Source organism: Mugil cephalus, chromosome 16 (genome assembly GCF_022458985.1).
Source record: "Mugil cephalus isolate CIBA_MC_2020 chromosome 16, CIBA_Mcephalus_1.1, whole genome shotgun sequence".
Classification (NCBI taxonomy): Eukaryota; Metazoa; Chordata; class Actinopteri; order Mugiliformes; family Mugilidae; genus Mugil; species Mugil cephalus.
In genome coordinates this window covers 14,876,520-14,901,977 of record NC_061785.1, presented here as the reverse complement: position 1 = coordinate 14,901,977, position 25,458 = coordinate 14,876,520, and the positions used below count along the sequence as shown (strand labels likewise).

The 25,458-nt window shown below is 42.2% G+C and overlaps 2 protein-coding genes across 2 annotated transcripts; one reads left to right on the top strand and one right to left on the bottom strand.

Moving 5' to 3' along the window:
* Positions 1 to 887: 887 nt before the first annotated feature.
* Positions 888 to 3,397, bottom strand: sox8a (SRY-box transcription factor 8a). Its single transcript, XM_047608193.1, has 3 exons — positions 2,776 to 3,397; positions 1,955 to 2,208; positions 888 to 1,840 (listed from the first exon to the last, which is right to left on the bottom strand). The coding sequence occupies exons 1-3, from the start codon at positions 3,183 to 3,185 to the stop codon at positions 1,098 to 1,100; spliced, it is 1,407 nt and encodes a 468-aa protein (XP_047464149.1). The 5' UTR covers positions 3,186 to 3,397; the 3' UTR covers positions 888 to 1,097.
* Positions 3,398 to 4,874: 1,477 nt separating this feature from the next.
* On the top strand, positions 4,875 to 23,793 carry lmf1 (lipase maturation factor 1). Its single transcript, XM_047610059.1, has 11 exons — positions 4,875 to 5,112; positions 5,591 to 5,900; positions 7,637 to 7,647; positions 10,399 to 10,547; positions 14,904 to 14,969; positions 18,196 to 18,363; positions 19,445 to 19,625; positions 20,877 to 21,030; positions 21,580 to 21,763; positions 22,465 to 22,577; positions 23,363 to 23,793. The coding sequence occupies exons 1-11, from the start codon at positions 4,902 to 4,904 to the stop codon at positions 23,547 to 23,549; spliced, it is 1,734 nt and encodes a 577-aa protein (XP_047466015.1). The 5' UTR covers positions 4,875 to 4,901; the 3' UTR covers positions 23,550 to 23,793.
* Positions 23,794 to 25,458: the final 1,665 nt, after the last annotated feature.

The following is a 25,458-nucleotide window of genomic DNA, read 5'->3' as shown; positions in this document are numbered from 1 at the left end:
CTGGCCCTCTTGTTGTCGTTGGCAACCGGGTTGTCATGGTAAACTGCTGAGACAGTGAGCCAGTGAGCAGCGGCGGCCAGGTCGGTCCCACACAGGAAGCGTTTAAAAACGGGTGGGACCTCTGCTCAGCAGCCACTGGGTCTGTCCCCAAGATAATCTGCTCAGTGGACGTTTGTTAAAGGTGAAGCTGCTTCTTTACCACATTCTGCAGCACCGTAGTTTGGTCCGGATAAAACAGTGTGACTTTCAAACCATTTTGATATCTCCATTCATGTCTGCAACTCAAAGTGTTTTCTATGTTATAGGTCAGTGGTGTGTTTCTTGTGGTGCGTCTGTAAAATCCTGGTCCAGCTGTCCTGTCCATCGGCCACTAGGCCCTGATGGACAGGACAGCCGGAGCCGAGACTGTGAAATCAGCTAATCTTCTCACAGGAAACTCAACAGGAGCAGCTGTCGGACTGGAAACAACCTGGAAATGAAACAGCAGCGGAGGACGTAAATGCCTCAAACTAAAGATTTTAGGTGATATGTCAAAGTCATAACATGCATCATCACCCTGGAGCTCAACTCAGACATGCGAAGAAACAGTCACCGGAACAAATTTTTGAATCGAGTACAAAGTGTGAAAGGTTTCACGGTTTCATTCTTGGTTTCTACATTAATTAAGAAGGGAAACACACAGGCTCTTGGTCAGTGCTGATGTAAAGCACTTTCCTTCTGGCTGGAGAGTAACGATCCCTAGGGAAACATGTGGAGCCAGCCAGCTCTAGTGCGGAAAAACCTCTGTAAAACCTAAAACACCTTTGTCTTAAATAGGTGCTACTTTCATACCAAAATGTCATTGGTTTTAATGGAACTTTTTTTAACGTCCAAAGCAAGATCAAATGTCATTCTGCAGTAGTTATTTTTTACTCAGAAGAGAGACAAGGAAAAACACTGAACGCAACCATTTTTCTTTTTTTTTTTGCATGAAAACAAACAAATGTAGCGACATATCGACACGAAACGGTGCCAAACAATATCAGTCCAGATAACATTTAACCTGCTAAATGTCCAAACATTGTCAGTCTACTCGTAAGGCCACATTTTGGTCCTCTTCAAGGCCTGCTGAGGGAAGTGTAGCTAGGCTGCTCCCAGCCAGGAGGAGGACTGTGCGGAGGCTGCGCCAAGGCCAGGCTGTTGATAAGCGGCGTGGTGTAAGACCTGCGGGAGGAGTGGAAGTAGGGGTATTGATACAGACTGGCAGGGTAACCGGAGAACGCGCTGTAGAAGCCGGAGCTCTGAAGGTCAGTGTAATCTGATTGACTGGGAGGGGACGAGGACGAGGTGGAGGAAGGCCCCGAGCCCGAGCCTAGGCAGGTGTACTCAGGTTGGTGCGATGCTGGTGGTGGAGGAGGAGTTGGGGAGGAGGAGGAGGCGGTGGAGCTGTAGTGACCCGGGCTCATCTGCTCGGTTTTTATCTGGGGTTTATGACCGCCGACCTCGAGTGTCCCGCGGGCGTCGCGACTGGTAGAGGACGGCGTTTTGGGCGTCCAGTGAGAGTGACAGTGAGCGCCGGCCGGGACGAACGGTCCGGAGGGGTGGCCGGTATCCGGCGGGGTTAGGACGGAGGTGCTGTGGCTGTTGGGAGGCAGGTACTGGTCGAACTCGTGGACGTCGAAGCCATCCATGGTGCCGATGACGTCCGTGCTGAGCTCCGAGATGTCCACGTTGCTGAAGTCGATGTTCTGGCGGTTGGGAGCGGAGCCGACGTCCACGGGGCGACGGCCCTCGTGCTTGGTCCCCACGTGCAGGTCGATTTTGGGGGTGGTGGGAGGTGTCGGGGGTCCGTGGGACTGACCTGGAAACCAAAGCAAAGGATACCGGAAAAATGAAATCTGCCTGTTGCATCAGAGCATAAAACAAATGAACTGCAGTACAATGAGCAATGGAAGGAGTGTCAAACTCCAATCACCTGTCCTGTCTGGGTGGTAGTGATGGGGCGCCTCTCCTGTACCTCCCAGGCCGCCCACCCCTGGATCCGTCTTATACAGGCCCTGCACTTGCTGCGACGCCTGGGCCAGTCCAGGCCTGCAATCCGCTTGGCTCGGTTTGCCGTTCTTGCGTCTCCGAGGCTGGTACTTGTAGTCCGGGTAGTCTTTCTTGTGCTGCAGCCTCAGCCTCTCGGCCTCTTCGATGAAGGGCCGCTTCTCCGTCTCAGAGAGAAGTCTGCGGAGGACAGGCACCAGTTAATGGAGAACGGATTAGGTCCAATAGGGGGAAAAAAAAGCACTTGGACATTGCAAAATGGATTGCATGCTGCTGTGTGTTCAGTACTGAGCGCATGTCAGTAATTCCTTTGGACTAGAAGATTTTGCTGCATGCTGCTGTGGAATGTTGTACTGTAGATATTGTGTATACGTACAAAATTGGGTTTTGTCATTACCACAGTTTAGAGAGCGGCAGTTTGCTGCTTTAATGCAGGACTGTCCTCTGTAGTGGATTGAAATTGCTTATTCAGTGAATATTCTGAATCTTGGCAGAACAAACAAAATACCCACATGGTGGCATTAGTAATGAACCCCTAGTGAGCAAATAATCTCACGAAATAACATGTTCCATTTTAGATCACTTCCACTGTTTTATGGCCCACTGTACAGGGAGAGTTTTTACAAGGGATCTTTTTTATTTTCAAATAAGTTAACTCGGTCCGTGGCAGCCTTGACAATGCATAGATGATACACGAAGCAAGCGCTCATTAGTTGAAAGCGAAGCTCCGTGAGAGTCACTACTCACCGCCAAAGTTTTCCCAGCGTCTTGCTGAGCTCAGCGTTGTGCAGATGGGGATACTGGTCGGCCAGCTTCCTCCGCGCTGCCTGCGCCCAAACCATAAACGCGTTCATCGGGCGTTTGACGTGAGGTTTAATTTTCAGACCCTTCTCCCCCTGGCTGGGCATAGGCACCAGCGACCAGTCGTAGCCCTTCAGGACCTGCGACACCGCGTCGCGGATGCATGCGGGAAACCGCTCCTCCTCCGGGCTGCTCTCGGGCTTGTGCGTAATCCCGGGCGGGCGCGGCGCCTCCTGCGCTTCGGAGCCCGTCGGAGACGTCGGGGACTCTGAGTCCGATCCGTGCCGGGACACGGAGCCTTCACTGCCCGCTGGACTGCACGCATGCCCCGTCAATAACTTGTTCTCCTCAGTCATGTTTGGTTCTGAAATGTTCCCCTAAATCGCCGAGGACCTCTCCAAGTGCGTAAATGCGCACAGTTCTGTTGGAAGACTTGTATGACCGCGAAGACAAGAAAGATCCCAGATTGCTTGTATTGAAATTGCCATTCCCTTTCACATCCTCCTCCACAGCCAAGAAAAGTTTGCCGTGCCACTGCTGTAATATTTCAACGCCTTTTAGCACCTAACTCTCCACCCCTCTTGTCCTATTGGTTTTGGCCAAGTTCGAGATTCTCTTAGATTGGCATAAGGAGGCAGGAGGAAACAGAGAACTGACACAGTTTCAGATAAGAATTTAAAGCTAACTTTTTGGAGAGCTTGGAGAGTTGTATTAGTGATTATATATTTATGATTATAGTGATTATAGTGTAAGGTGATTATAGTTAAATCTAGTCGAAACTTGTGTTGGCTGAAATAGAAATAAAGCATTATCAGAGATTTAGAACAAGCGATGCGGTCTGTTCACCAAACTTACAGAAAACAGCCTTTTATGGTCAAATTTATTTATTTATTTAATGTCGATCTGGTTTTATTTGTCAACACAACAAGAAGACATTGACTCACATGCTTATTGCAACTACATACTGGTGTTATGTTTATTTTTTAGTACCTGCTCTGGACTAAATATTAACATTACAAAAAATTCAATGTGAAAGCAACACATTAAAATCTTAAAAAAATAAAACTGACATTGAGAGTGATAAAAACTTAACTAAATTTTTGATTTTATTTGGCAGTAAAAACTAAACAATGAAAACTTCTGGACATCGACTGAAACGAAACGGTTGTGAAAATATAACGTAACAATTCTAACAAGAGGCTCTATTTTTGATTATGTTGTATTTATTTTATAATTATTTCATTTACGTACCAATATTTAACCACCTGCAGCAGTATATCATTTCTGCAGCTCATTTTCTTTATATTTTATCGTAATTATTCTGTATTGTTATGTTATTTCTGTTTTATTTAAATTTTTGGTTAAAAAAATATAATAATCATCTGTTTTCTTCTGCAACAACATCTAATGGTGACTAACTTCTCGAAATTAAAGACATACATTCACATTATGTACGCTAGGCTATTGCTTTAAATGTTATGCCAAAAATAGTTACATATCAATAAACACAACAAGTACATTTTGTATTGTTTTAATCTTTTGCATCCAAATTCGGCATAAAGAACTAGATAAACTACTACTACTACTGCTATTACTACAACAACAACAACTACTACTACTACTACTAGTAGTACGACTATTACAACTAATAATAAGAATAATAACAATTACATTAATAATCGGCTATTGCTTTTTAATGTTATGCCAGAACTTTAAGTAGAAAAAAATTGTTACATATCAATAAACATATTTTAACTTATCTAATAAAACATTACTAACAATGGCTGATATTTTAAATCTAAAAGTAAATAAGTACATATTTTTTGTAGCTTCATTAACGAAATTGTAACATTCAAGGCAAATAAAATGAATACATAATAAAATAGCACAAGTACATTTTGTATTTTTATCATTTCTATATAGCATCAAAATATATACAAACAAATAAATGAAATACAACAATGATAATCATAATATTAGTATGATTATGATTAGTATCATTATCATTATTATTAATAATAATAATAATGCTTCCGGGTCCGTTTTGTCACGTGACCGTGAGTTCCGCGAACATGGCGGCCGGCGGCGAAACTTCAGAGAGCTCCGTGAGGAAAAGACGCGTGGACACTAAGAAGACAGAGACGCACTCCGCTCCCGGAGGGACAGACAATGGAGCGAACACCGGCAGAGACACAGAGAAAGGGAAACGACTTCGGTCGCTGCAGCCTGGGACTTACTGGCTCACTCGCGTCGTGCTGCTGCGCGCCGTCGCCTTCATTTACTGTGAGTATGTTGACACTGAAAGTAGGCAACAGTGCACACACACACACACACACACACGCTGGTTTATGAACACAGCTGTTAATGACTAAATGAAGTTCCATTCAGTTTTCGTGGCCCCTTGTTTTGGTGTTGTTGGCGCTTACTTGGGAGCAGTTGTTGCTAGCAGAGCAGTTTGTTTCCAGCCACCATAACCAGACCTGGAGCTGATTTTTATCAAAGTGGCTGTCATGTTTTACCCACAACACTCATGACTAAGGCAATAAGACACCTGATGGGGCATCTGCTCACCTGCTCCTTCATCCGTCTTAAGCAGTGTCTGAAGGTGTCAGTCTAACACACTCAAGATTTTTACAGTGTTCACCCAGAACCCTTTTTGGTTCCCGCTCAATCAGCTGAAAATACACAACACCCACCCGCTTTGAATCCCACATAAAACATGCGTTTGTCTTTATCCCATTCTGTCTCTTTTCGTCTGTAGTTGTGGCCTTCAGCGTTGCCTACAACCAGAACAAACAGCTGATAGGCGAGCGCGGCCTGATGCCCTGCAAGAACTACCTCAACAGCGTGAAACGCTACGTGGGAGGCAAGATAGGCCTGGCCGCCTTGGCGTACACCCCCTCCGTCCTCTGGTTCTTGGACTGGAGCGACATGGACGCCAACCTGGACGGCGTCGCCCTGGCGGGGATGGCGCTCTCCGGCTTCGTCCTGGTGACGGGAATGGCCAACATGTTGATCATGGTGTCGCTGTGGGTGCTTTACCACTCCCTGGTCAGCGTGGGACAGCTGTGGTGAGTTAACTAGATGCTAGATACAAATCATTTCAAATGATTCCTTTTTTTTTTGTTGCCCGCAACTTGACTTTCTTTTGTGTGATTTTTTTGCAAAATGAACTGTAATAAACCTACTGTACCAGACCAGCACTAAAGCTAGTTAGGACAACATGCAGTGGAGAGATGGAAATATATGTAACCATGGCAACCAATGAATTCTGAATTCGCCAAAAGGCCAAAAAAGAAAATGTCAGGACATCTCTCTGTGAGCTGAATTTTAAGCTCCAGTTGGGTCAGAAAGGAAGATGATGACTCCATAGATGTTTTGGAAAGGCCAAGTTAAAGTCCTGACCTTAGTCCAGCCAGTTCAGTGAAAACGTTCATGTGAGGAAACCCACCAACATCGCAGAGCTGAAGCGGTGCCGTAATGAGGAATGAGCTAAATTTCCTCCAGACCGCCGCAGACGACCGATCAGCAGTTGCTGGAAACATTTAGTTGCTGCTAACGCTGCACAAGGGGGTCACACCAGGCACTGAATACAATGCTTTTACATCTTACAGATATATACAAATGATTCAATTTCTTGAATAAACAAATACAGAAGTATAGTATTTCTGTTTCATTTGTCTGATTGGATTCTTTTGGTCTACTGTCAGGACTTTTTCAGTTTAAAACCTCTAATGGTTTCAGTCATTTTTCCAGTTTCCATTCCATTGGCGTGAGTTGATTGGTTTACGGTGACGACACTCTCTTCAAATCCCATGTGTCATACTGATCTTCTTCATTGTAATATTTGTTTAAAAATGTTAATATGTTTGATTCAAGCAGATGCTGCTTTTTCTGACTTTTTATTTCCATGCTACCAGCTTGGTTTACTAGTATACACTGATCTCACCAGAACTCCATCAAGTGAACTGAAAAGAATATTATTGAATTATTCTTTGAACAAAACATTGAATCTGTATTCCCTATACAAATACCATACTATGCAATATGAAGAAAAACTCTCTGAACTAAAATAAAAAATAATGACTATTGAACTGGAATTTGTCAGTGGAACAGAAACCCGACAACAAATGAGTTCTAGTTTTGTCTCAGTGTCTACTGGAGATAGTCCAATTCATTACTACGGCTAAAATCACAGCTACTTTCTTCTCATCCTTAAGTTGAGTACATCGAAACCCACATCAATATTTGCTTAAACCAGATACGAATAATTACTTAAAATAATAAGGTTCCAGTTTTCTGCAGCTGCTTTCACATTTCGTATCCATAGTAGTATAATATGTTAGTATGTAAGAACAAGTAAAAACATTCTTACTGTTAAAAATTATAAAACGTATATGTAATATTATTATTATTATTATTATTATTATTATTATTATTATTATTATTATTATTATTATTATTAGTGGAGTAATCCATTAAAATAAAAGTAATGTGAAAATATCTTTTTTTTTCATTTGTAATGGGCATTTGTTTGGGTTTTGTGATAGATTTCTTTTTAAAGAATACTTTATACATTTATTATTCAATCAAACTGACAAATAACTGGTGTAATATTCATTAAGGAAAATAAACCTGTGATGTTTTCAGCCCGTTCTGCTGCCCCCAAGTGGCCAAAGAAACAAATGTTGCAGCTTTAAACGACGGAAGTGTCAACTCGAGTCAGTCCTCACTAAATAAATGTGAACCTGTTCATCACCATTCTTATGTTGCTATGTTCTTTGTGTTTTCTTTTATCTCCTTCTAGGTACTCCTTCGGTAAGTGAACTCCAAACTAATCCCACCATGGCCTCCTTTCTTCCTCCTCCTCCTCTTCCTCCTCCAAAAGAAGCAGTGAACTAGAGGCGAAGCATCGCTGTGAGACAGGTTTCGATCATTTGTAATCCTTAAATCCGTGAAACTTACATGCAACAAAACCCTGTGATCTTACCAAAGATTGAAAAGAAATGGAAAGGAACAAATAAAAGGAGATTTCCTGTTGAAGATGTTTCATCCGCCGTAATACAGTTTAATAGTGATAATAAATTATGCACAATGTGTTGCTTTCACATTGAACCCGTCATGAACGTCACGCTAAAGGCAGAGAAGCAATAAAAGAGTATGAATAAGACGCTGCACGTACGTCTCCAGCTTAAATAAGTGGCGAGGTCAGTGGCAGCTCGTTGACTGTCTAATGATGCTTTGTAGTGAGAGACGCCAGGCCCATGTCTGTGGTCGAGAGTTGTGGCTTCTGTTACCCCTAAAGACTTTTTTTTTTCTCTCACTCTCGCTGTCTTTCTCGCCGAATCCCTGTTTTATTTTGGACCGATTATCACTCTGGCTGACAGTGCAGCTTGAAGTCTGCAGACGAAGCTCCTCTGATATTCCCCGAGTCTGGACTCCAAACCAGAACTTTGTTGCTGTTAGGACCATTAGTGGCAGACACTGCTCTCTAAATTAAACACAAATTCAAAGCTACAAAATTGCATTTAGAAAGATAAACATGTATCTCATAGATGGTATAGTGATGTGGATCTAGGGACAGAAAATACAGTCTCACAGTTTTGATCCAGAAATATCTGAACAGATATTGGATGAACTCTCGTTGAATTTTGTACCAACATTGTTCCCAGAGTAGAATCCTATCGTCTTGGTAGTCTCTTTTCCTGCCAGGTCCAAGTTTTCATTTGTGGGCTTGGTCCAGACATTTCTGGTTACGCCTGTGGTGGATGGATTTCGCACAGTCAACCTCCTCCTATGTATGAATGATTCAATTCAGTCCATTTTCTAATTGCACCTAAAGAGAGACACTTTTTCCAAGTTCAAACATGCTTGTTATTACATTAAGTAGGTCAGTGTCATGGTGAATCTTGAGGACGTCAGAAGACGTACTACATAAATCCATTTGTAGTAAAAATACACTGTAAAACAAAATAGGTCACAATGGTTTGAATATTTAATTTACCCATGTTCCCCATTCCGATGTTTGTGTAAATGCCCTTACCGTTTAATACAGGGGTCTTTAACATTTTCAGGCCAAAACCCCCCAAATTGATGGAGAGATTATGTAGGGACCCCCTACCTATTATATGTGTGCTATGTTAAGCTCAGCCTAGTGCTATATTAATTATTATTATCATTTTGCATTAAATTTTAAGCTATTCAAATAATACATGTTCACATTTCAAACATGTGCAACAATAGGGTGACTGTGTAACTGCCATAAACATACATACCTTTACCTTTAAACATAGCTAAATGTAGTAGGGACAAAGCATTTTGGCCTCAAGTGGGAGGTGGAACGAGCTACACTATTAGTTCTCTTCAACAGCATGTGTCTGAATTTCTTGGGGACTGAATAGGCTCTCAGTCGATGGTGGGGAATGTGACAGAGTCAGAGTGTGATATGCAGTATCGTGATTGGATCAGCAGCAATAGGGGTGGGTCCTTCAGGAGGCTTAGATTGACAGGTCTGGACTAGCGTGGCGGTCCGTGTGAAACGGAGCGCTGTCGAGACAGCTCCTGTATTGCATGCGAATGAGTGAAGTACTGATTGAAAGATAACCTTGATTTATCCCTTCACTTAAATATATTGGATTCTTGTAAATGTCTGATGAGAAAATAAGTAAGAAATTTAAACAAATTTAAATTTCTCTGTGAAAATTTAAAAAAAAAATGTATGAAAAATGTCTAATCAACCAAAGATTTTGAGACCCCCCTGCAGTACCCCAGTGGAACACCTAGGGGTTGAGGACCCCCTGTTGAAGACCTGTGGTTTAATGTTAATTAAGATGCTAGAATGCTAATCGAAAGTGCTAATGCTAAAGGAAGTCTTATGCTACATATGAACATGCTAGCATTGTCATTATGAATGTACTTTAAAGCTAGTAGCATGTAGTTTTTAGGTTGTGTACGAAACTGGCACACAAACTCTGACATTTAGTTTTATTCTGTTTGTTCCAAAAATTGTCCTCTCACTTCTAAAGCAATATTCAATAACAGATAATTTTCAGGATTATGTCACAGCGTCAGTGGTGCCGTTTCTTTTGCTTTAGTTGCAATACTGGAACCACATAATAAAAAGGAGGCCGTATTTATTTTTAAACATACACTAATTTCAGACGATGTCGACAGGCTCGGTGTTCAAACTACCTCAGTGGGTTAAAATTAGCTTCATTGGAAATTGGAAAATCTCTGTCCCATGTACCCATGTACCCGGTCGTATCATGCTACAGATGCTGAAGTATCGTATTACATGTCTAAATGCTGCTTCACTGTCACTTTGACGCATGGAGAAACCACTGCACTGTTTTTTTGTTTTTTTTAGACGTTATTTTAGCTTATTTTCTCTCTGTATTTTGTGCATTACCACAGTGTTACACAACAAACTGTATCATTACATACTCTGTTTGGAGTCTTTGACTGTTCTCATCAGTATTAACGCAGCATACTCAGCTCATTTGTACCGTAACGCACTTAATCTTAGTTACTAAAAGAACTTTGTGAACAATATTGTGATTCTTTGTGCAGGATGGGAGAGCCAGCTGTTGGAGACGGGATTTCTGGCGATCTTCTTGTGTCCAGTGTGGACTCTGTCCCAGGTCCCCCGCCGCTGTCCCCCCTCCCTCATCACTATCTGGGCCTTCAGATGGCTCATAGTTCGCATCATGCTGGGAGCTGTGAGTTCACAAATACACAGAAGGGGTCATTGAAACTTTGTAAGAGGCTGCGGCCCATCTGATTGATAGAAAGCAACTGCTTTGACAGATGGAAAAAAATACTTTTTAGCTTTCGCGAAGACGTCTTTTTTTCCCCTTAGTTTTCCACCACTGTAGCGGTAGCTTAAGTCGTCAAATGCATTAAATGCTAAACATGCATCGAGTAAAACAGCGTGCAAAAAGGAAATAATAATCCACATAATCCCCTAGGTGATTCCAGTTCTAGTCTTTTGCCTGTTATTCTGGGAGCCCTGTTTTAACGTCAAACTCTATTTGGTAAAGCCAAAATCAACCTAACAACATCTCTGGTTGTTTGGTGGTTTCCCTGGTGAACTTTGGACCATAGACTGTGGTTTATCTGTCACTCAGTGCAGTCAAAAGTTCTTTTTTTTTGCTTATTGAGGCCAAGAAGAAAGCTCAAACACACAGGGTCTTGTTCATTGTAAAGTGTACTTGGAGCTCACCGATAAACTACTAAGTTACTACTGATAACTTAAATTTTGGGATTTAACATAATATTTGCAAAACATTACAAGAAATTACTGTTAGACTTCACCAATGTCCTCTTCACCCTCAGTCTTATTAGATCAGCTAATTTGATATTGATGATAATCCACATGAAGGATTTTCAAAATTAAATCATCCTTTTCTCTTCCTTTTCGTAATTTACCACAATACTGCATGCACGTTCGAAGAATGGCGGTCATCCAGGAGGTTGAAGTGGAGTTCCAAATAGCATTCACATGCCGTTTTGTCAGGAAATCAACTCCAGATGCTGAGCGATTAACAAATGATGCTCGCTGACTGCCTTTGGCTTTGAAAGCTGAGGAAATCTTATGGATTGGTGAACTTTAAGGCTCTATTTTCTATTTTGATTGGGCTGACGCTGTGACACAGAGAAAGGACTCCGTCTCAGTTCATCTCAGTAAATTTGTGAACGTCTCTGTAGTGTTAAGTACAAGTCATCCTCTACCACAGTCCCTCTGTGTTTGATCCACCCTGGTCACAGGCATTTGTCTGTGTGACAGCATCGTGGTTCACCACTTTCTGCTTGTGAGGATGACACAGCTCGACGCACACTTCAAACGTCCCTTCAAACCTAGGGGTTGGTGGTCTCTGTGAACACCCAACATGCATTTTTACCACATGACTTAAATGTATCCTAAGTTTTCACCAATATTTCAAGTCAGTTTCTGTGGTTTGACATCACGGTGTCCTGATCGTAGACTGTAGATAATGTGGACGCCATGACAGCTTCTCCAAAGTGAAGCCAAAGTAAGTAGAGCTCCCCCTGGTGACCGGCTGCAGTATAGGTCATAAGCTCCACCTCCTCCATGTTAATGGATGTAAAACACTAAAATATAAATCAAATAATTATTTTCAAAGATGTTTTTAGTTGTGTTAGGTGGAAAATATATTTCTGATGTACGCTCAAGTTTTCTGAGAAGTTTTGTTTAAGTTAATTATTTGACGATATAGAAACAGGATGTGACATCATTAAGATGACTGCTATGATTGACAGCTGTCATCGACAGCCGCTCTGAGACGCGTGAGAGTAGGAACGTATAAATAACCGTTAGATTATAACGTACAAAATGAGCACGTAACTCATGTTAATGCTAACCCATTTCAAGGACCTTAGGGAACTTTTTTTGGTAAAGTTTTGTGTCATTATTAAGTGAATTAATGTAGTTAACTAACAATGAAAGTAAGGTAGCTCTGGGGGGGGGGGGAAACTTGGCAATCACTAGCATTAAAGTGCAATCCAACATTTCTTTGTAACTGATGGAGGTAGAGCAGGATGCAGTATTAACCAGAAGCAAACATGAGTGAGTCTCAGGGTCTGGTTGTGTCCACTCTCTTACAGTAGCTCCAAACTTGCAAGATGGCGCCTCCTGTATCCCTGGGATACTAGTCTCAGTGTGAACAATGGAAGGAAATGAAGACGCATTGTGGCAATTATCCACTCCAGTGACTTACAATCTATGTTACCTTTCACACACCAGGAGTTTACGACATGCTTTTTAATTACCTTTGGCAAATAAAATGGAAATATCCTTCTGTGCTTGATGAGGCCACTCCTCTATGATACCACCATGATACCATGTGGTGAGTAATTGGCTCTTTTGGACCTTTGCCCGAAGGCACCAGTTCCAACACAAAAATACTACAAATGTCAGATGACGTAAAAGCAAAGTATTAGTTACCTTTGAAGATATCCCCATTAGCATAGCTGGATAGGTTTGATATCATGTGCATTGTGGTGGGATTTTTATCTGCTCACATGCCTTTTAATTAAATCTTCAGCAGCTTGTTCATACCAGCAGACTGTGAGGGTAATCAGGCGGGAAACCATAAAAGGAAACATAGCTAATTAGATTTCAGGAGGCCGCATTGGCTCAGTAAGTTTTAAGTACATGCTCCAAATATGTTAAGCGCATAAGAGCACAAAAAAAATCATCTTCTAGTTGAGTTCTAGTTCTAGTTAAGTCCCTCAGCCTCTTCACGTCTCCCAGGCCTCAAAATAAATTAGCCTGAAGTGGATTTCAAAGTAAGTGATCACTCTGTGAGATCCAGTTACGCTTTTGGATCCTTACGTCAGAGTGAGGACTTTTAGAGCGCTCGTTAATTAGGGCCATTTGGTCATGTTTCCGTGGTTGTTCATTGTTTTAAAATGCCTCTGCAGACTCTGATGACTCTGCCCAGTCACTGTGCCTACAAGGTTAATTAATAACCCTTAATGACCTGAAGCTTCTGCTTTGAGAAGCATTTTACATGCTTGCTAACTCTGTCAGAATAACCTAACTAGACAGCAGTCAATTTCTCCTTCATTCCCCTTGAGCCATAAATAAAAAAACATTAAAATATTGGATTTGTCGTAGTCGGCATGTTGGAATTCTTACTTTTGGGCTTAGCGCAACGCGCCGCGGTGCCAAGTGTATTCTCACAGAGCTGCTTAGCATGACTTTAAATCCAGCTGGAACTCGTGGAGTTTTTACAAAGTATCCCTCTCCGTTTCTCATGAAAACTTTCCTCAGGCCTCTCGACACTCTAGCCGGACTGCTCTGTTTATGTCAGAGGTTTGTAGATCTGTAATTGATGACATTTCAACATCTCATGATCGAATTGAATTATCAGCCACCTCTTTGGCTGCGCCACCTCAGCAGCCGGGCAGCCAAGCTCGTAATCAGAATGAAATGTCATGGTTTTCTAAATCAGGTTAAAGAGGTTAGGCGGCGATTTATTTCACATTCCTTAGCAACCACATGACGGGCTTATGTGTCAATATTGACAGTCTTGTGTCCTGGACAGCACACTATTTACTCAGTTCAGCTGGTGGAAAACAGGCACAGAACCGAAGGCACATTTCTCAGTGTTTCTAAGACGTTTTAAAAAATGATTGTATAGAGAGAACATTTCCTCCCGTACTGCGTAGCGTTTGGTAACCTGCCTCATGGACAATTAGTTGTTATAAATGCTTAACAATTCCCACGTATTATATATAATTTACACAATGTATTTACATACTTCTTGCTTTGATGACGGCTTTGCACACTCCCCAGTCAGCTTCGGTGGTTTTTCATTAACAGATGTGCCTTGTCAAGAGTGAATTTGTGGTATTTCTTGCCTTCGTAATGTGTTTGAAACCGTCGGTTGCAGAGGTAGGAACGGTTGGTAAACACTTCGTCGCAGTGAATGACCCTATTTAAATGCTTTTCTTATGCATGTAGTGGCGAGAACCATTCAGCTCAACCGTTCAAGTAAAGAGAAGCGACAGTCCTTCCATCTCTTTAAGACTTGAAGGTCAGTCGGTCCAGAAAAAAAAAGTTTATTCGGGCGTTTAGCTGTTATTGGATTATATGCGATGTCCAGAGTAAAAATAGTTCAAATGAGTTACAAATGAATTCACACACTACAGTCCTGAACTCATCATCACACACTCTTCTCTTTGGTCTTAATTTGGTTGCGGGGCTACATTTTTTCCCTCTAATGTAATCTAAAGTGCCTAAACTGGATTGAGTAGTTAATTGTAGCTTCAATAACATACTGTACATAGCAATCCATCAGTGTGTTGTGATTAAGAGAAAACTTTAACAAAAGAAGGGGTACAGCATAATGTTTCCATAGCTAACTGTTTTCTTACATTCATGTGCCTATAACCTGAACTCGTCTCGGACCTCACAAGCTGCAATCAGATTTTCTAATCGGCCGTTAGCGGTGGCTCATTTGATATGATTCACAGCACATGTGGACGTTGCCGTTTGAAGGTAGTGCAGGCATCCTGCTAACAGATGTTCATTTTCTGTCTTTTTTCAGGGTCTTATTAAAATCAGAGGAGACAAATGCTGGAGGGACCTCACCTGCATGGACTACCACTACGAGGTACGTGTGTACAGACGGTTGTGTATTTAATAGCTTGGGTCTTTCTGTTCCTGCTTTACATAATAGAAAATCGTTAAAACTGACAGACACTCATAAAGTTCTTGCATTGGATGAAATGAGGGGTCTTCAACGTTTTTCAGGCCAGCGACACCCAAACTGATGGAGGAATTAAGAAGGGACCCCCTACCTACTATATGTGTTCTATATTAAACTCAGCCTACTGCTATTTATAAATATGCATTATTATCAACATTTTGCATTTAATATTAAGCTATTCAAATTATAAACAGGTTAAAATATTATTTTTATTTATTTCAATTGTGCAACTGTAGGGGGGTCATACACCTGCCGTAAACATAAACATACCTGACATAAACATACATAAAAATTTAAATAATGTATAAAAAAAATGTCTAATCAACCAAAGAGTCTGTAACCCCCCTGCAGTACCTCCACGGATCCCCTAGGGGTCGTGGACCCACTGTTGAAGACCTATGGTTTAGAGTCACGTTTGAACATGGGACATGTCTCAGTGTTCAGTGTTAGCTGGACAATGCTACGATCGCTAGCTTGTTGCTAACTTAGCAGTTGCGGCCGGTAGTGTACAGTTGAGGCTTTCTTAGCGTTTTGTGCTATAAACAGTAGCCTGGTGATGCAAGGAAACACACATGCGAGCTGGTGGACTCAACCAACGTGGCAAATTTGTCAGCCTCCAAACATAAACAGTGAGCTGCAAGTTGTTACAACCCCAGCTCCACAGCTGAGGGAAGCTGTAGAGGGTCATAACTCTTCGTGGATTTGTCACTCCAAGCGAACCCTTTCTCATGTAACACAGTGGTCTGGATCAGTTCTGATATACAAATATTGATTCGAGCAGCTTGAGGACACACTTTGTTTATGACAGCGTCTACATTTTCTGTACACCTTAAATCAGTATATAATCCCAACACTGTTTGCTGTGCAGAGCGCTGAGTAATGATTGAGAACTTAGTGTTAACACATTCAATTTTCGTACTTGTTGCAATAAAGGATAGTTGTAATTTGCTCTGGAGAACGATCCAGATATACAAACACTCTGGCCTCGGCTTTGTCTCCCGAACGATGACAAGATGGCAATGAGCTCACATCAGCTTAACCACACCAGGGCAGCACATTACACTGACCGCTGTTGTGGGTTCCAATAAATCAGTCTCTCACACAGACCATGAGGTTGTGCAAATCCACTGTTTGTTTTTCCCTTGTGGGACACTCAACCGCTCTGACCCTCACTACCCTGCGTTCCCAACCATCACAGTGAGGAGGCCTGTCTTCTGTAATTAACATGGACAGGAATATACTGGCTTCTATGGGACTAGATGACTGGAGAGGACACGCATGCTCCATTCCCATTGTATTTTAAACAGGGTGAATATCTCAACTGTATTCTTGAGGCGTAGGCTGTAATACGCCGGCTCCTGTGGGACTTGATAACTAGTGCCGTGTGGGATTATCACGCGTTAGGATTCCTTCTTTTTCAAATTTAGTTTGGGAGAATTCTTCTCCGGTCGTTTTTGGTGCTCTTCATTGTGAATCTAATTCATTCACTTATTTTCCCACAGCTCCAGCGTCGCTTATGCCATGCACAGGAATGGACGAGTGGCTCTCAGACTCTTTGTGCGATGAAATACGAGATTCAATCTTGTCCACTGTACAAATACACCGTGTCAGTTGTTTGTGAAATATTGAACCGTTGCGGCGTCTCTGCCACGTTTCATAATTGATCAAATATAAATTCTTGAACGTAGAAAATCATTTGTGAATTCTACACTCTGCATTTACACATTATGGAAACGAGTAATAGTACAATAATAGTACAGGAAATGAAATGATAGAGAACCGCGTTATTCCACTGAATGCTCACCATGTTTTTGGAGTGATAGAATATTTTTAGTTTAACCAAACCTATGTGGTTCAGTATAACCGAACTGAAACTACACTGATCAACCACAACATTACAACCACCCACAGGAGAAGTGAATAGCATTGACCATCCTGTGACACTGCAGCAGTGTTCTGCTGGGAAACTTTACACAAAATTAGGAACGGGGTCATAAGTCTACCCTTCCCAACAAAATCTACAGATTATCACCGCTAATCTTGGCTAAATTCAGCTACGTTTCGTTAACGGTGTCCTGGAATTGCTGTGTGTGTCGACAGCGGAGGACTGAAGCTGCAGACTCTATGAGTTAAATTAGAAATGGGGAATCTTTAGTTACATGCGGACAGGTATTTTGGGTAATAGCGTACCAGAAATTGTGTTGCCACCTGACAAATCATCGTACAGTGCTTAGCTTATTCAATGCTAGACAAGGTCAGTTTCCACGAAACGGTCCAGCGTCGACTGTCAGCGCCCCTGGGGGAGATGTAGATTTACCCACCGGAAGCCACTGGCGCCAGGTGAAGCCTTATTACTCCCTCTGACACACTGCTTCCTTTCAGACCTGCTGAGGAACTGCAGATCTCCTCCTGTCCTAGCTCTCAGGGGGCTCCGTAGGTGTGTTTTGGCATACTTGGCGTTTTGTTTGCCTCGGTCTGTTTGTCGCAGCTCAGCTAGTTTGCAGGCCATGTGGGGCTGTTTGGTTGCCTGAGACCGCAGGCTCATTGCCCTTGGATTTCCAGAGGGGGAGGTTTTGGAAAGCCACAGATTAAATAACCCCATTTTATTTCTTGTATTCCATGAAAACAAGTATAGATTAACATGCCAGCTGTCTTGTTTTCCTTTTTCCTCCACCTATTTCTGAGTTATATTTGTTTTTCACCGCCCCACCTGACACTGTTTGCATGTTCAGCTATTACACGGTTTGTGCACTGCCACACTCAGTCGCGCTCACACAAACACTGCGGCGCTGTATGAACGCTCAGAGTGTTTTTCGTGCGTAGGTGGGGTTACCTTCATTTAAATGAAGTTTCTTCTTTATTTAGAAATGGAAATGTTTCCCTCAAGGTGCGGCACTATAAATTACTCTCCATCTTGGTTAGCGTTGGTGCCAAAATAAAGGAGAGAAAAGTTCCATCCTGAGAAACAGAAGCAGTGCAGTTATAGAAAATGTTTTTTGATTTGATATTCCTCAACTTTAAAAAGAAATTAAAACACATGAACCATTAACGAACTGTTATGGTGCTTTAGAACAATCCCCCCAGCTCTTTGACCCGTGACGTTGAGCTTTATTTCTGTGTCTTTCTCCAGACCCAGCCAGTTCCCAACCCCATGTCGTACTACATGCATCGCTCTCCTTGGTGGTTCCATCGTTTCGAGACGCTGTCCAACCACTTCATCGAGCTCATCGTTCCACTCTTCACCTTCCTGGGCAGGCGGATGTGCATGGTGAACGGGGCACTGCAGATCCTTTTCCAGGTAACTCCTAGTGTTCATGGCCACGCAGCACCTAGTGATAACAAACACTGGTACAATTAAACCACTGGACAAGAAAAAGGCACAGGACGAGGATGAAATGAAGGGAGTAAGAGTCGAATTTAAAAGGATGTAGAATTCTTGGTGGAAATAGAGCATTTCTGTTTAATTTAAAAGGCTCTAAATCAGGGGTCTTTAATGTTTTTTCAGGCCAAGGACCCCCAAACTGATGGAGGGATTAAGTAGGGACCCCCTACCTCCTATATGTGTTTTATATTAAACTTATAAATATACATTGTTATTATCATTTTGCATTAAAATTTGAAGACAAACACACCTGACATAACTGCCTCCATTTATCCCTTCACTAACACATGTTGAATTCATGTTAATGTGTATTTAAAGAAATTTAAATTTGTGGAGGAAAATTAAAAAAATATATATAAAAAATGTATAATCAACCAAAGATTTTGCGACCCCCCCCCCCGCAGTACCTCCGTGGACCCCCTGGGGGTCGTGGACCCCCTGTTGAACACCTATGCCCTGGATAAACTTTTCGCTGGAACCATTCTGTAGGCGGTGTGTGACTAGCTTACACGCTACAAAGTAAACGCGCTTGTTGACAAAACTGTGAAAGTAAAGACTTTTCATTCACTCTCTGCTCTGCTTCAGCTGGTATGAAACCGATGACTCAGATCGTCTAGTTTGTTTTAAGTGTATGTTGATTTTAAACACTGAGCTACCAAAATCGTTACTTACACGATGTTTCCTCTACTGCAGCGTTGTTACTGAAGCAAAGACGGGAATCTGAGTGAGGCAGGAGGTTAATTTGACCCTGTTAAAGCGAGACTGTTCTGAACATTATTATTACATTAAAAAGGTTTAATGGCTCAAGTGCCGGAATCTTTTATTGCATTTACCTGCATTACTCTTTACTGTGCACTTAAATGTAATTTGCGCATCATGTGTGTTGGATGTTGGAGGTCGCAGATGTCAAGTTAGCCTGGTTAAAATAAAAAGTCACTATGGTGTATTAAGGGATTTTGTACTAATGGTGTCTTTTGCCTTGTGTTTTGGACTGTAGGTGGTTTTGATAGTGAGCGGGAATCTCAGTTTTTTGAACTGGCTGACGATTGTTCCCAGTTTGGCCTGTTTTGACGATGTATCGCTGGGATTCTGGTTTCGCTCTGGGGCTGGAGCCAAGAAGGCGGTGCTGGAGATACAGAATGAGGATGCAGCCGGACGCACCCTAAAACCTACGAAAGGTATTCAGATTTTGAACGGTCTACCGATTAAATTTTTCATTTTTTTTGGTTCTCTTGCTGTCAAACGGTTGTTTTTTCTGTATTTTATTTGAAATGAATTATTACAATATGCTGGGGATGTCCCAGCTGTTCTCATGTGCTCATACTTTGATACAGCCACATCCAAAACCACTTTACTACAAAGTGCTTCACTCATAGAATCTGGAGTTACAATACGTAACCAACAGTGTCAGACTGCCTGAAAAAAAGTTAATAGTTTTAAAGATGTCAATTGCTTCTTCCTGGAAGATGTTCAGGTGTAGCTCAACCAGTCTATAAATACGTGCAAACGCGCTGGAACAAGTACCATCCTTTCATGGCATGATGATTCTCCTCAAACAGAAGCGGGCTGTGGGTATATTTGGGTCCGAACATGAGATCCCCACTGCTCACCGTCTGCAAAAGACACTGTCTGTCTGTTGTGGCTCTGTTTGGGGAGTTCACCAGAAACCTGAGCTGCTGTGATCCAAAGAAACAGACCAGTACTAGAAATAAAACCCGTGTAATATTGGGACATCCTTATGATATGGTTCCAAACCAAAATAAAACATTGGTATTATGTACAAACGACGTACAATAAAGACTAAATGGCTGAGAAGGTGGAAGGTCTGGTTATACTGGAGAGAATAAAAGGGATTAGCACTTGGATAGCCGAGTAGCTGGGAAAAGTATGACATATGGTTAATAGGAATTTAAAGGGATGTCGCTTACATTTTTACAATACAGACTGGCAAAAAATGTGGGAAAAGTGTGAGAGTGGCCCCTCTCTAATTGGTCTCATTGGACCCGTTTAGTGTCTTTACTTCATTGTAGGATGTTGAATATAAAATAGTGCTCTCCCTGGAGTGTGAGCGTATTTTAACCACAGGAACAGACCTAGAAACGCTGTGATGGCGCAAATAAAGTTTTATTTGGATTATGCTGATGTCTTTAACAAGCGTGGGATAAGCAGGCAGACACAGGTAGGAAGGAACTGGCTGCCAACATTTGTCAATACCAGCCATCTCGTCATCTAAACCTTTTCCACGGTGGCGGTGGTCCAGACATGGTCCCCCTCCTTCTAGAGCCAGACACTAACAAATATGTCACCTTCATTTAAGCTGTAATTACAGTTTCCTCTCGGGGTCGACTGATAAGTCTTTGCCCGTACCGTCGATAAAAGAAAATGATAGTCGCCACACATTGTATCCAGTATCCTCTCCTCTGCGTCAGGGATGTTTGTGCGCCGGGTGGTGAACATTTCTTTGGGCATCCTGATCGGCTACCTCAGCGTCCCCGTGGTGTTGAACCTGCTGAGCTCCAGACAAGTGATGAACACCTCCTTCGACCCTCTGCGCATCGTCAACACCTACGGGGCCTTCGGCAGGTACGCTCAGGGGTGACCGGGGTTGTCGGAAAATGATAAACTAAACCACCAAACCATTAATCACGCTCTCTGGTGACAGTTTATTGGGTACATGTAGTTCAACCAATGCAAGGGTCCTACAGCAAATGTCCAAATGATTATGTATTTGTTCTTGTTTGAATGTGTTGCATTAAGTGGTCATGGTCATTTTGAGGGTCAATAGATGATCTGCACTGCATTATACAGAAGGATGTTGGTTTTATTCAGCTACCCCCAGTGGAATGGACAAATTATTAGAAACACGTCACTGCAGGTCTGTTGACTGCATTCGTATAAGCTGTAGAGAAATTGAGTTTAACTGTACTTAATAAACAGCCAACTGAGTGTAATCATAATAAAAATATTACAAAAACCAAAGCTCCCTGCGGAATAACGCTCTGACGATAATCTAATCACGTTCCCACTGCATATATTTTTAGGCCTATGGTTTGAAGTTTTTTTTTCCTTCCGTACAGTAATGATTTGATCTTATTTTCCACTGTTCCCTCATTCTTTACTCCCCCCGAGCAGCATCACCAAGGAGCGTACCGAGGTGATTTTCCAGGGCACTCTGAGCCCAGATCCCAAGGACCCCGCGGCGGTTTGGGAGGAGTACCAGTTCCTGTGTAAGCCAGGGGATGTTTCCAGACGGCCGTGCCTCATATCACCGTATCACTACCGGCTGGACTGGCTCATGTGGTTTGCTGCCTTCCAGGTGAGATTCTCAACGGCTGCAAGAGATGATGTTTGGTTGGAGGGGAGCAACAGTAGACAGAGGACCCACACTCACGCCATTGGGTTTTCATTATGTAGTGTGTTTCAACCGATACAGGAACAAATACATGTGCACACAACTAGAACGTCCTACGACCAATCACAGCCATTTGCAGGGGTAATGGAACAACCATGGAATGAAATGTATTCTAGGTGAAAAAGTCGTATCCAACATATAGTTTTGGGGTCCAAGTTGAACTGATCTTAGCTTTGAGGGGACAAGATAGAGAGGACTTCTGATGGGAGCTGGTGGTTGGCATTTGCCACAGACGCACACAGTTTCTCAAACATATACAGCAGTGAAACACCATCCATAGCTTTTGGTTCCTACTACGTATTCACCTAGATGGAAGTGGGATTGAAGCGGCGACATCTTTTAAAACCGAGAAGATTTGAAGTGGGAAATATACAAGGGGGTTACCTAGGCAACTGGAACATCCCGTATCAACTTGTTGCTACAAAGTGATGGACCGTGAGCAAATTGATTATTTGTTTGGGGTTTTAGTCCTACTATTAGTCAGCAATTACTCAGTACTTGGGCAGCAACTGATGATGTTTCCCAAGAAGGTCTGTGAATCCCACAGTGTCTCTTTAAATTCTTCTTTTCTTCTCCTGACACATTGTCTCCATGCGTCCATTCAGACCTACGAGCAGAGCGAGTGGGTGATCCACATAGCAGGACGTCTGCTGTCCAACGACAGCACGGTCCTCTCACTGATGGACCACAACCCCTTCCAGGGCAGAGACCCACCCAGGTAAAGACAGAAGACACACTCCTCTCGGACATCACCAAAGCGCTTCTATTGTCAAGTGCTTTAGATGAGATTAGATCCAACTTGTTACGGTACAGAGCTAATTAAATATAGCTAGCATCTAAGCAGAAGAGCAAAGAAGGTATTATTTACAGAAAGTGCACACATATACATAGGTGGTAAGTGGTGCTTGGTCCTGTAGTGGAAATTTGTTGTAAAAAACGCAGTGTTTCAAAGAAGTAACATGTGACAGGCCTAAACCTTGAATCAGGGTTCGAACACAAAAAAAACTAATTCCAAACAGAACAGAATTTCCCATTACAGTCCTATAGTGTCTACACAGTTGGACAAGTATGGGCAGTGATGTCCACAGTGTGCTGTTGTAGTAATTGTTCCTAGTCCTATAGCCCCCTCTGGTGAAACAAACAGCAGATAATGGTAGAAGATGTGTCTCAAAAGACTTCCTCCAACCAACCAAAGACATGCTCGTTAGGTCCATTGATGATTCTAAATTGCAAAAAAAATGTGAGAATGATTGTCTGTCTGTGTTAGCGATGGGATAGACTGATGACCTGTTAATTGTGTGCCCCGTCACTCACCTAATGACGGCTGGGACCCTCTAGAGGACAAGGGGCTACAGAAAATGAATGACTGGATGTGTCTCAAAAGTTTGTTAGGATGATAAATACACACACACAACAGTCAGAAAACAGACTGAAACTTGGAGCTCAGCTACGTTGGTGTAAACTCAGTGACTAACAGCTGTTTTGTTTGTGTTGTTCCTTCAGGTGGGTTCGAGGAGAACATTTCATATACAAGTTCACCCAGCCGGGCAGTTCCAGCGCAGCACAGGGCAAGTGGTGGGTGAGAAAACGCATCGGAGCTTACTTCCCGCCCGTGGACTTGGAAGGACTCAGGGGCTACTTCCAGTCCAGGAACTGGCCCCATCCACATATTCCCCGAAACAGGAACTAAAGCCGGGGCCTCGGACAACAGGAAGGGCTCCACATTAAGGACAAGTTCTGGAGACCAAGTGGAAGAGAGACTGACTCTTCCCACTACCACCAGACAAGTCAAAGGTCATACAAAACATATTCCACATGCTCCTCAGGTCTGTATACGTTTGGGAGTTGTTTTGTTTTGCTTGTAACCTCAAATGTCATTTCATTTTAAATTGATTCTTGATGTAATAAAAAAACAAACAAGAAAATCTTAAAAACTGTTTAAACTGTTTGGTTTGTACACAGTTGTACATAGGATATGTGTTGTACTTAAGATATGTATTCACAATGTACGTTGCCCCCCACCCCCACCCCCACCTTCAAACAGAGCACCCTAGCTTGTGTTATGATTGAATTCTGAGGGGTTGCAGTAACACAAAGTGGCCACTACATGGTGCTGTTCTCCAGGTAATTGGTAACTTCTTGGCTTTGGTTTATTCTCCCAGATTTGTTTTGCCCCTTCTATCATGTCAAGGAAATACAAAACCGAGGTAACATACATTGATCATGGTGGTTGTACCTTTTGCTTTGTTAGCTAGTGCGTTTGTTTTTGAGAACAATAATATTCATCATCTCACAGAATTGGAATCAGGGTCAAGGTCATCTGACTGCTGTCTGGGAATCAGATGGACTTGTAGGTAAGTTCTAAAATACTAGTGGGTTTTAACTCTTTATGGTTTTAGACGCCATCAATCTTTTAAAGATATTTGTCAGAAGGCTTCGTGAACCTTTTCACCGTGTGCAGTGAAAAGGTTGATAAACCTCGATTACGTTCCTCTGTGTTCGTCCCGGATCCAGATTCACTCATGTGAAGCACAACAATAATATCAGTCTGCACTGGGATCAAAGGAAGCACCAACAGTCTTTTGTTTCTGTATACATATAACACAGTGGATCTGCATTTCTGAGGAACTGGCAGTCAGTGTCTGACAAATTTATTTGCGAGTCTGTTAGACACAGAACACTCTGTCACCCTGTCATCATTTACAAAATAGATGGGGACATTCTGTGGAGGATAAACGTCACTTTGACTGCTATTAAATAAAAAAACAGAAGGAGTTATGGACTAGGTAGCTAGACTGGTAGGTTGCCCTTAACATGAAAGCCTGGTGTAGCTAGCTAGCTAGTTAGCAAGCTAGGTGGGTAGGTAAGGTTACTAGGTTACAGGTTTATTACTCAGCATAAAGCCGTGTCTAAAATCCCACCCTCGTTTTATCATCCGGTATTCCTTATAAAATACAGATTGAGAACTCTCATTATAGCATATTAGAGTAGGTATAGCATGCTATGACAGCAGATGAGGTTTATTCTGGGTTCTAAAAATGTTCTAGCCAACAAAAATGCTAATGCTGCTAACAGCGGCTCTTCAGTTTTATAGACTGAAATGAAACCGCTAATCATTATCAGCTATAATGAACAATAATAACTGTTTAAAAAAATTAAGCTCAATCAAGTTGAGGCCAACTCAGTTTTAATTGGTGGTCCATCGGGTTTATATAGCTGGCTTCTATCGATGATGATTTGTAACCACTTACCTTGCCACCAGCTCTATGAACACACTATAAGAAAGGAAGCTGAGGACCCTGCTTCTTGACTCCAAGTGGTAAAGATGGCACCAACCATAACCTGCAACTCTGGGCTTCAAAAGGCTCCAACAAAAAAGTAGGTGAGGTTGCATCCATATTTATAACCAGTCTATGTTTACATGCAGTCTGCTGAGTTACATTACTTACTACATTACTGGATCATGTTTTAAACATATCAGGATTGTTGGCTCCAAAACTTACCAAAAACTTGCCATTTTCCATTCTTCTTATTTCTTTAAAAGTACTTATGTGTCAGTCATGATTTTTTTTCTAACTGTAATCATCATGTACATGTGT